This window comes from Serinus canaria, chromosome 2 (assembly GCF_022539315.1).
Source record: "Serinus canaria isolate serCan28SL12 chromosome 2, serCan2020, whole genome shotgun sequence".
In the NCBI taxonomy this organism is placed as follows: Eukaryota; Metazoa; Chordata; class Aves; order Passeriformes; family Fringillidae; genus Serinus; species Serinus canaria.
In genome coordinates, this window is record NC_066315.1 from 57517557 (window position 1) to 57529978 (window position 12422).

The following is a 12422-nucleotide window of genomic DNA, read 5'->3' on the forward strand; positions in this document are numbered from 1 at the left end:
GGCAGTGACCTTAAGTCTGTGCCAAAAATTCTGACAGTAGCCTTGAACCTAAATCTAAGCAATGGTTCCACCAAATGTTGTCCTTCTCAGGCAGACCTAAGGAAGGAACAAGCCCAATGACAATAACTATCAGATATCAGGGTATAATAGAAAATAAGGTTTGAAAATAAATTGGCTCACTGAGATTGCTTATCTTTTTTATGTGTTACCAATTATAATCATTGGTACATTCTTTGAAGACTTGCAAATCTAGTAAGCAAATATTTATGGGGAGATTAGGACACATCTATAATTTCTACAAAGCACTGTCAAGAGGCCTGTAGTTTCTAAATCAGACTTTCATCTAGAGTAATAATAGCAGTTCTTTTTAATTGGTACACGACCGTGGTTTCCTCCAGCTCATCAGTGACACCTGAGCAAGATATGTTCACTGGGCCCAGTTTAAGACCTTTAGACACAATCAGCATGTTGCAGCTATGACCTAGATTGTACAGGAAAAACTAGTGACTAGTTCTAAGAACTAGTCACAGCCACAATACCGCAAGTGTTATTTCTCCAGTGGACAGTGAACAGCTCCCTGTAATCAGAAATTACATAATTCTTCCTATTCTGTGAAAGAAGCAGACAATGTACAACTAATGGTTAACAATTAATGTGCTAATCTTTTTATTTCAGTTCTAAAGAAGGATTTCTTCATCATTACCACCTTCTCAGTTTTCCTTCTGCAAATTATTATATCTCAAGGGTGTTGAATGACAACAAAGAGCTGCTTTTATGTTTATTTATGTAGGAAATCTATGCAATCCAGTTTGGATTATGCATTCTTTTATTGATGGACAGTACTACTGAATGGCACTGAATGGCAAAGCTAGAAGTCCTTTGGTTTTAGTTCATCGTAGTCTGTAGTGGATTTACATTTCTTCATTTTAGTAATATTACTTTTATGATTATTCACTTCAATTGTAGAACAGATGGGATAGAAATAAATATAAGCCATGGAGCTTCAACCAGAAGGTACTATGAACTCTTCTAGAAACTGAGCAACTCAGCATTCTCCTATCTTCAGCAAGTAACAATAGCAAGGTTTTTCACAGTGTGGTGGTTAGATCCTGTTGACCTCTTGGAGGTCAACACAATAGATTTAGTGGATTAGTAAGTCTCTGTCATGTAGATATTTTAGACTTCTACTCAGCTGTGCTGGAGAATGACATAGTTTGAATCAGGGACAGTCTTGTCTGGCCTTTTTCACAGCTGGAATTAGAACTCTAGTAGGTCTTCATGGCAAAGACAGGTCCCCACAGTACACAAATAGTGCTCTTTGTAAACATTAAAGTTTGCCAGACATGTCAGCTTATTGTTTGCCTTTATTAACATCCCCATATTTCTTTTGTAGAGCTTTAGCTGTGACCTGTAGTAGGGGCTGATTGTCCTGTGTAGCTGTAACCTCAGAGTTCTAGTATGCATTGTCACTAAAAGATTCTCATATTGATGAAGCAGAACACATAACCATCAAACCAAGCTTTTGCAGTTAGTCCTGAGCTGTTTACAGATTGGGAGGAGAAGACTAATTAAAGTGAATTTTCCTCCTAAAATAAATTTTTTTGGGAAACAGGCAACTTTTATATTTCGTATGTTGTAAGGAAATCAATCATTTCCTTTAATGACTTATAGCAACCTATTTTTATAGTAATTATCATAAATTATATTTCTGGGAACAGGTTTTTTAAGAAAAAATTTTTTGTCATATTTTTAAATTGTTCCAAGCATCTTGGATATTTAAATAAAGAAATCCTTTTCCAATCTGCAATAGAAATATCCCTGTCATATATTTTCTTTATGAACACCTGATTTTAATTATAAATGTGATATTGTGGATTAAATATATTGCTTAAAGCACAGTAAACCTCTTATCTACCTAAAAAATGTCAAATATTTTTGCATCTGAGCTGTTTCCTTTGTATCTTCTTAAGAAAATATTACTGCTTCTAAAATAAGAGTTATAATAAGGTAAATATCTAAAATATATCCATCATAGCTGTCTATATTACAAACATCTGCAATTACATAACATGAGTCTTAAATGAAAGTAGAGATTAAATACTGCTGTTCTATGCCTCTTCTAGCAGCCCTGTGCCCTTACATCACAGTGTAATTAGGACAAAGTGTGTCGTGGAATGATTTGTGCTGGAAGGGACTTCTTATACCCTCCAGTTCCACTACCTGGGACAGCTTTCACTAGACCGGGCTGCTCAGAGCCCCATCCAACCTGGCCTTGAACACTGCCAGGGATGGGCCATCCACAGCTCCTCGGTGGAAAGCACAAGCAATAGGAAACCCTCACTTTTTGGATTTGTGGTCTAGGAAATTGTGTGTCAGCCACCTCTTCAAGCCCCTTTGGACTGCTCCCATTAAAATGGCTTTCTTTTTTTTTTAGTAAGACATCTGCTACTTCAGTCTGTAAAACTTCTGGATCTTTAGTTACAATTTCCAAAATCAGGAAATGCAAAAGAGATGTGTGGATGAGTCATGCATATATACCCACTCAGTAGCCACTTAATATTGGATAACACTTATTATAAATAGCATTTAATTGCATTAATAACATTAAATACAATTATAACATTTAATATTAAATAACAGTAAAAATAACACATAATACTAAAGCTGACTTCAGAAAGACACTTTCATTTCAGAGTAACTTTTAAGGTTTCTATCACAGCAGAAAGAAACAAGCCCTTTAGTGTGTATTCTTGTCCAGATGTCCATTAGAGAAAGAATCCTGAGCTTTATCCTGAGAATGTGCGCACACACTTTGACCAGGACAGTATAAGAGACGTGGATTCAAGAAGCTTTTATACTTTTGTTAGGGAAGATTTTTCCCTAAGGAAAAGGTCATTTTTAATTTTGATAAAGATATTGCAAATTGCTCCCTTTTAAATGGAAATTTTCTGCTGGAAAGAGTTGTTACGTTGTAACTTATCACCCATCTAACAGTATATACAGTGGCATTCAGAACTGTGTCTTCACAGATCAAACTTACCCATTATTCCGGTCAGATAGACACCATAGAGAGATAAACCAGTTGTGGCAGCATTCCAGATTGTCCCAATGACAGCATACAAAAGGATGGAGCCAAGATTTCCAAAGAACAATCTATTTGGCATAAAATATCCAGCATCCAAAACAATGGGGGGCAGCAAATAGAAGAAAAATACAGTTGGTGTCAGGGAGAAGGAGGCAAGGTGATCTGCTGCCCATACAATGCCACCGAGGAAAAGACCAAGGACAATCAGCAGAGCACTTTCTGGAACCACCCGAGTGACTTTGTGGGACAAGTGGAAAACTGCAAGGAAACACAAAAACAGTGAGTCAGAAATGAAATGGAGAAACAATTTGAGCAACAACTGTTGTTAGCTGGCAATTTTGACTCCACACAAACTTTTTGCTTTCACTGTGATTAGACCCAAAAGCTTGCATGGAATGTTTGGGAAACAGACCCTTATAGAATAAAAAAAAAGGAGTCAATCTTCAGATTTTATCCAGCATATTTTAACTTCTATGGAGCCAATATTCCATGACATTTATATCCTTCATTGGATTATCTTTTCTTAACAAGATCTGTTTAGGGAAAGATGATGTTCTGTGCAAAGCAGAAAGTGCAAGCTGAAAAGTAGTAGAGAAGTCCTGGAAATGCAGGATATTATGGTTTGTTTCTGTAACTAAAAATACGCATCCAGCCTCCTAATTATTGTCTTTAAAAATGATCAGTTTATTAACAGGTGTATTGGAAGATATGATAAGGATGCTGCAAGAAGAACTAGTTTCAAGACAACTTTTTTTAAATGAATAAATATTCTGATAATGTAGCCTGCAGCAGGAAAAAAAATTAAGCTTATATCATGGGAGATCCCTTTTAAGCCTTTTCTTCAAGACATCCCTAATAAGGATTTCTCATAATTCAGAGGCTTTCCGAAGGAATTGAGGCTTTAGTGGTTCCTTCAAATATTTATTTATGTGAAATTGTTCTGCAGAAGGCTGCTTTCTTTTGTATAAGGTGTCACAAAAATTTTATATTACAATAGTCTGTAAAATCTGTTAATAAAGACAAAGAATATATAGTATCTATCACAGCAAAACATGTAACTGTATGTTGTGATCAAACTATTAAACTAGCCAATGATTAGAAGGAGGGAAAATTACTGAATTCCATGAGCAAATCTAAAGAGACAGAGAGATGGCACAACCAGACAGAAAAAACAAGACTGTTCAAGGTGACAGAAACACAGCTCAGACTGCAAATACATGTGGCAACATATATGTATAGTGCATTTGATAGGTATGAGATAAAAGAAAATAAAAAAGCAGAGAGAAGAACAGAGAGAAGTCAAGTCTACAAAGAAAGTTGGAACATAAAATGGGAGGAAGAGGCAGAAGTGTTTGATAATAAGTAAGAACGGGTGGTTTAATTGACTTTCTTGGGATTTCTGCAAGCTTGTCCTTCAGTTTATCTTAAGTAATGATGTGTCCCAGATGGCCTGAACCCTGGTACTTTGTGAAACTGACCCAATAAACGTGGCTTTACTTACATAGCTTTGTGTTGAAAATGTGAGTTACACTTCAGGAAGGAAATTTTAGCAAAAACCACCAAGTTTCTCCTGGTTTGAACATCAGCTGTTACAATGCTAACACAATTTAGCTAAGAACTAGCTTGGACAAAAATCCATGATTATGAATCCAGACTCTTAAGCCATAGCAGAAGAATCTTTCCAATGACCATGCAGAGATCTTAGACTAGGTTACTTCACTGAAAGACCATTGTTTTTCTTCCCATCCAAGTATTTGTCCTTGTCAAACATTTACTAGTTACCTTTTGGAGTGTTTTAAAAGCCCCACTCCTGAACTGTCAGCTTTTGCCTTGGCTGCATCTACACAGGCACCATCCATCACTACAGCAGCCCCACAATAACATGCTTCCTTAAGCTTTAGAACCTTCATGGGCTCATCAGAATAGAAAACATAAAAGTGACCACAGCCTCCCTATGCCAATAATGAACATGAATGTTTGTCCCTGAGTGTTTGCAGACAAGACTTGAAAACGTCGAAGCACAGCTAAAAAGTGGGATTAATCCAAAAGCAACCAGACATGAAAACAAACTGCATTCAGTGAAGCTGACTAAGCCCTGCCAGCTTTCTATGTCATCGGTGTCATGTAATGAAGAGATAAAAAAACACTCTGATTTTTCTGTTAAGTTTCCTCTCTTTGTTATAAAATCCCTTGGGCTTGCATTAAAAAAGAAGAAGAGAGAGGAAATCAAATGAAGAAAAATAAACTAGCTACTATTCCATGTGTACAAATTGTGGCATTTAGCTTCTCAAAAGTCCTTCCTACTAGTCATTCTTGATTCCTTGAATTTCCAGTCAGTGAATTATCAACGAATTTATCACTTCACAGAGAGGGGATTATCTCCTTATCCCTGAAAATGAATGTTGCTGAGCTAGTCTTACTAACCAAAGTCTGTTTTTCCTACTCTTACATTAGCAGATAAGCCATGGTTACAAGAAGTTAAAGTTAAAAATTTAAGATGAACCTGTGAAGACTTTTCAAAACTAGGCATTTGGAAAAAAAAAACAATGTCCAGCTACAATTTCATATTTTGTAGAATTCTCCCCTTTACAACCAAAACCAGTTTTGAATGCTGGGAAGCCAATCTGATTTTGGTTATAAGATTGTCTCCTCCTAAAAGTTGCGTTTTCCCAGTGAATCAGCTCTGTCTTATCTGTCTCGGTCCCCTTTAACTCCAACCCACTGATTATCTGTGCCAGATTTTAATACTATCAGCAATAAATTCTTCTGCTCTGTTAGTTTAAGGATGCAGGCTGTAGACAGGAAAGTTATTGCATGAATGGGGTCTAGAGAAGCCTCTTTTCATTTTTGTGTATGGCCCAAGCAAAATCTGAAAACCAGACTGTATTTGTTTGAAGATAATTGCTTAGCTAACTCTTCAGGCAGATAGCATGCTATGTGATTAACAGAAATATGTCAATAAGCAGAGAAATAAATAAAAGGAAAATACCACAACTGATGAAATTCAATAAAATAGCTTTGGACTGAGATGCAATTGGAACTTAGCTTAGTGTTTGAGCTCGTATTTGCACCTACACAGATTGATTTTTTTTTTTTCTGGCTATGTGTATAAAATATATTTAATCAAGATTGTACATTATGAGTAGTTATTACATTTGTGGAATTTGATAGAAACAGGTTAATTCCAAATTAATTTCTTAATGTTTATTTTTGTCATTCATTATTCTGAAGCAACGTCTCTGATATATTCTGAGAGTATTACAAACTCACACAATGATAGCACTTCTGTTTCATAATGTTTGCCTTTACTTGTCTAAAAGAGATCCAAAAACTGTTCCACAAAATTAATTGTGTCCCCATGACAAAGTAGAACTGGAACCTTTAATTACACCTAAATGTCTAGCATGACTTGGTGTTTCACCTGACTGAGGAGCAAAATACAGTCCAGCAAGGTTTGTAAACTCCTAATGGACAGAGTTTAGTTTGATTCTGATGTGAAAGAAATGTCAACTATCAGGAAGGAGGATAGCATGCAGTGCTGCTCAGATGAATTACTCTGTTACAGACCAAGAGATGTAATTGTCTACTTTCACCACTGTTAATATATTTTAATGGGGAGAGGGAAAGGGTAAAGGAGGAACACCTGTAGACAGCTCATGGCATAAAAGAAATAACTGTGCACAGGGCAATTTTGTGATCCATTAATTTTAACATTTAACATTTTAACATTTAGCATTTGGAATTCTTCTACCTAAGTCTAGATGCAGTGTTAAAGAAAAAAAGTTAAACATCTGCCTCACTTCCAATACATGCTGTACCTGGTTTGAAAGTGGATTGGACTGGCTACTGGGTAAACTGGGTTTAAATTCAAGCTGAGCATCACCAAATTAGAAGCTTTCTACAAAATTAAGAAACAGTTGCACAGTATAAACATCCTGTGATTTTTTTTCAGATGCTTCCTTTGAGATCCAGGAAAAGGGCCTGTGGCATTTAAGCTGATGAGAAAGACAAAACAAATCAGCAGTCTATGAAAGTGGTGACTGGAACCACTTTCTTTTGAAACATACTTTAAGAAGTAAATTAGGATTTATGGCCCTTTATAAATGCAGTTATTTTGATTAAATCCTTCAGAGGAATTTACGGCATTTAGTGAACTATCTCTTGCTTTCTAAGGCTATCTGTGACTGGTTTGGAAGATGTGATTCAACAGAATAAGCTTTTTCTCACTTAGTCAAAGAAATGAAGTCAGGAAAACTGGTTAAAAGAAAGAAAAAATTGATTTAAACATAATAAAGAAGAGATACTACTGTACAATTCATCTCCATATTTTTTTTTAATTGTCTCTAACAAAACCTATTTTTAATCAATACTGGTTTTTTTCTTATCAAAGGAAATATTTTAATTTAGCTAGAGCTAGGATTTTTTTTTGCATTATTTCCAGCCAAAATTACCAATTTGAGATAGATTTACAACCTTTCGAAAATACACCACTGCAAAAACAAAAATCTGAAAGTACCTATTTAAAATACTGCTAAATTTCAGGATTTATGCTGTCATTTCAACACTATTTCAAATGAATAATTACATTTCTATTAACTTTGATAGTGTAAATCAAGTCTCTGAAAACAGTGAAATTATTTTTGCAGTTAGCATCACTGTTCTAGTGAATCACAAATCCTACCACATGTGCACAGTACACAATGTGTCATCCAGAGAAATCAAGAAAGGACCTATAATAATGATGATAATTCTCTGATGATTTTTTTCTATGTATCTTTGGATAAAATCCAAGGACACATAAAATAATTTAGAAAATTAAAATATGATCAGCCTATAATTTCCATAGTTTCTGTGAAAGCATAGATATGAATCCACAAACATTTTTAAACTCCTCCTATCAAGGTTAGTGCCAGACATGACGTTTCCCACATGCATTTTTACTAGTGGTTCAAATAAGCACTGACACTCCCTTATTAGTCTGTTTTCCAGTTCTGACTTTATATTTCCACTTATAAAGTTGAAGTTAACATACTTCATCAAGCCATGGGTGCTTCTAATTGGAGCTCCAAACCCTTGCCATTGACCAAAGTGAGAGCAAAACACAGCAGGCTCCTTTGTGCTTCTTTACTTTTCAGAAATGCAAATAACAGGATCTCCAAGGCAACACACAGTAAATTTTTTTTAATAGCACAAGAAACTTCTTGAGAGAAGGCATAATAAATTACACAGAAGAATATTCTGCCCAAAGAGAATTCTTCCCTCTAAATAGCTTGGAGCAGTTGGACACAGACCAGTAAGCATGAAATTTTTTTTTATCTTACCTTATGTACCTGTTCACGTTCTCCTTAGCATTATAAAAGAATTTAATTCAAAAACTGTTTAGTTCTACCATTTTTGCAATTTTTTCAGTGGTGCCTTCTGCAGATATATATTATTTAACACACACACACACCAAAAAAAAAACCAAACAAACAAACAAAAAAAAACCATGATTCCTATAGCACACCTGGAGAAAAATCTGGTTTATCTTGCCTGTATAATAGTTCAAAGTATAGACAAATACCAGTTTGTAACCTAAATTGTATCAACTGTAGCTGGTCAGTAATCTTAAAGTCATGGATCCCTGGGCACGCTCTTGCTCCCTAGCCCCACACTTTAGTTGCAGCCACATAGTGGGTCACAGCTCAGACTGACCAGCCGCATCTGCCACACCAAGAAAGAGGCAGCAGTGCTGTAGAAATACATCCAGCCAATACACACCCCTGCAAGAGGATGCAGCATTCATGGTGTAGGAACTGGGACAGAGACAGTTCCTACACCATTCACTGTTCAGAGACAGTGTATTTTCTATATCTGGTTTTTTTTTCTTTAGTCTGCAAACTCCTTTAACAGAGTAAAGTAGATTAGATTAGATTAGATTAGATTAGATTAGATTAGATTAGATTAGATTAGATTAGATTAGATTAGATTAGATTAGATTAGATTAGATTAGATTAGGATTGTTTGGAGATTGTTTCCCATTAAACTGTTTAAGTAGGAGCCCTGACATCGAAAAAGCAGCTGAGCAGTCACTGTTTGAAAACCCCTTCTCACTCTTGGTTTACCAGGAGTCTCATATAATCACTGAGTTTAATTGGCTTCCTCTGGTGTGTGCTGTGGTCCTCTCATGATACAGAGGGCAGTGTATGTCAGTCCCAGTCTGCACATAGCCTCATCCAGTCTAACAGTGAAGTTTTCTTATAAAATGGACAGCACAAAATCCTTAGCAAACTTCCCCATTGCAACAGTTTAGAAAATTGCTTAACAATAATGGTCATTTTTTATTTCATTTTTAATCACGTTGGCAGCTTTTAAAAGTAGTTCTCTTTAATGCTGCTTTTTCTTCTGTTTATTGGGCCAATTCATTTATACTGCCACTTTAATCTCTAATTTCTCCAGAAGTTTTGCTGATAAATCTAATCTCTGCTTACTCCATACTTTACTAAGAGATGGTTTTTTAATACCATTTCTTGTTTAAGAAGTTTTACTTATTTATAATTCTCCTATCTTTTATTATGGCTCCCTTTACTTCTCAACCGTCATGCCCACCTACTAGTTCCCCAATAAACTTCTTGCACATGCTATACTTGATTTCTTTTTACTCTCAGGTCTTCCATTTTCTGGTCTATCCTTGTAATTTTTATTATTTTCACAGATGCACCAGTTTTGCATCCTTGAGTGCTTTGACCTCAGTTGTACTGGATCTCTTTATTAACATGTCTTTCACAACTTGACTTCCTGAGTTTCCTACTTTAGCAAAGAAAAACAGCATTTCTTGCCTGCATAGCCATAACTAATTACAGCTGCTTATGTAGCCTGCACAGAGCATCTGGGAATTCTCATCAAGAACCATAAATACTAAAAGGGCTATTTGGCTGTTTATCCAGACCTTCATTATCACACCATCATATTTAATGATCCTCATCTCAGAGGATTATTGCTTCAGCTAAGTCTATGTGAAGGTACACCACCAGCCCTCATCACAGTTAGAGACTTAATTCTGATTTCTAGCCTGAACTTGTTCACAGATACTTTATGTCCATTTTCTTTTGCAGAAGTGATATCGATTTTCTTAAATGCTGGTTTGCCCTAATATTAATTCCTTAATTTCCATATCAGCAGAGAAAAACACGTGTTTTGTTGCTTGTCTTTGGTTTTTGAAAGTAAACCACTGCTCTTCAGGCCTCAGTTCTGTCTGCTTCAATCTGAGTTCACGTGAACTTTGTGGATTCAGAGCCATCAGAAATATAGATTGCACTCTGCATGAGTCATAGTAGAAGCGGGTCCAAGAGCATTAATAATTTCCTATCACAATCTATAGTTCAGCTACATCCTGGATTCTTTATCTCACTGGTGACTCACAGTCACCTTGCATTCACTTTGTACAGATGTACCTCTCTTCCCCTTCCCATTCTCATGTCAATTCCTGTCACGGCCTCTGAGTGAAACTGCCCTTGCTATTACTATATTGCACGCCTTCCCTTAGTACTCAGGATTATATATTTTTCCTTGAACAATAGCCAGATCTACATGAATACTGATAATGCCTGCAGAAATGAGTAATCAGAAACCTTCAGTAGGAAGGCCCACAGCTGTGTAGTGGTAAATCAAAAAAGAGCAAAACCAAGCCCTGCATAACATCTGTCCAAAAAACTAAACTCTAGTGACTTCCTGTGGCTGAAAAATAATCCTCTTATAGTTTCATACTTTTATCTCATCTTTTCTTTATCTGCACAGAAACTATTTTACCCTGTCTTATCTGCAGATGAATTTAGACCTTATTAAAGAAAAAATATCTTCCATTGTGTTCTAAGAGTGGTTCAGTTGAAGCAAAGATTCAAAGCACTGGGGAACTGCATTTCTAGTTTGTCCAGGAAATGTTTGGGCAGACTTGTCAGAACTGAAGCTGATCATTATTATTCTATATTTGCCTTTCTAATCTTTATCAACAAAGTGTGCTCAGTTCTTTTTTTTCCTGCTCAGAGCACTGATAGCATATTTTATAGTCCTTTGGATTCTGTTCTGTGGACCTTGCAACAACAAAACAAGTGTTGTGAATTGATGTTGCCATTTTGAATTATTCATATACAACAGGCAAAAATCTGTTAAGAAAACAGATTTAAGGATTTCTTCTATCCATACTCCTTAGACAGAATGAAATTATTTTATTAATCAGTACCTTATGCTTTTACCCAACCTAGAAAAAACAAGAGATTTATTGAAAAAAACAATTGAGTTATTTTATATCTGAAGAAACTCAAGAGATGTAATATACATATATTGTAAAAAGAGATAAAATCCACTTTTAGTATTGGATCTTGGTACTGCCTTAAAATATACTACGTGACCATGTCTATTAATATTACTTATACTTAATCTTGGACATATTTTTCCTAAGCAAGGCACAAAAGTCCTTCATATGGAAGGACTGGTTTGAGTTTGGTTTAATCCAGCTCAAGAAAGCTTGCTTTATTTGTCACACATGTAATGGTCACCATTTACAAAGTGCACAGCATTGTAATGAGCTCATTAAGGAGGAAATTTTAGGTAGCTGGTCTCTGTAGGTGAACAATTAACAAAACATGTTAGCAATTAAAAATGTAACCAACATACAGGTCAAGGTTCTCAGCTGATAGGTCATAACATAGTAAGATAGCCTCAAGCCAAACTCAAAGAAGTGTGTGAGTAAGCAACTATTACCTCTATAAGCACTTAGAACATAATGAAGTTTAAACAGTCAGGCACAGTTTATCATAATTATGCTAAGTGGTTCTTTTTTGAAGGGGCAGTCCCACTGCAGTGCAAGTGTGGTAGCATCTGGCCCTTATGGAACTGAACAGCACTGAAAGAAAAATGGGAACAGTCAAAAATAATATTTCAAAATGAGAGCAAAGTACACATTGGAAACACCTTGAAGTATAGTAGAGGATATAAAACAGGACAGTAAAAGAATCATAAAACTGCTTCACTTGCTATGTAAAGGTATTATAATTAAGTTGCAATATATTGCAATTGCTCCAGCTTTAAAATTGTCTATAAAGTTCACTGAAAGTTATGGACAGATAGCGAAAGCATTTTGTTAGTTTTAAAATACCAAACTATTTTCCAGCAACATGGGTTAAATAAAGAAATTACCAGAGATGAGTTTCACACTATGAATTTTCATATTTTTTTTCCTTTCAACCTCCATTTTAATATGATAAATTAATTGAAACTAAGACATCCTCATGGGAATGTTTTGGCATCTGCTCATACAGATAAAAAAACTGCACAGAAATAGGTTACTAGTAATATAGGA

At 35.6% G+C, this 12422-nt stretch overlaps 1 protein-coding gene across 1 annotated transcript in view; it reads right to left on the reverse strand.

The window, feature by feature from the left end:
* The window catches only part of SLC9A3 (solute carrier family 9 member A3), a 49026-nt gene that overhangs the window by 21211 nt on the left and 15393 nt on the right, over window positions 1-12422 (reverse strand). Inside the window, exon 2 of the mRNA XM_009093874.2 lies at window positions 3041-3343. Within this exon, the coding sequence (XP_009092122.1) occupies window positions 3041-3343 (303 nt within the window). The remainder of the gene's footprint in view (window positions 1-3040; window positions 3344-12422) is intronic.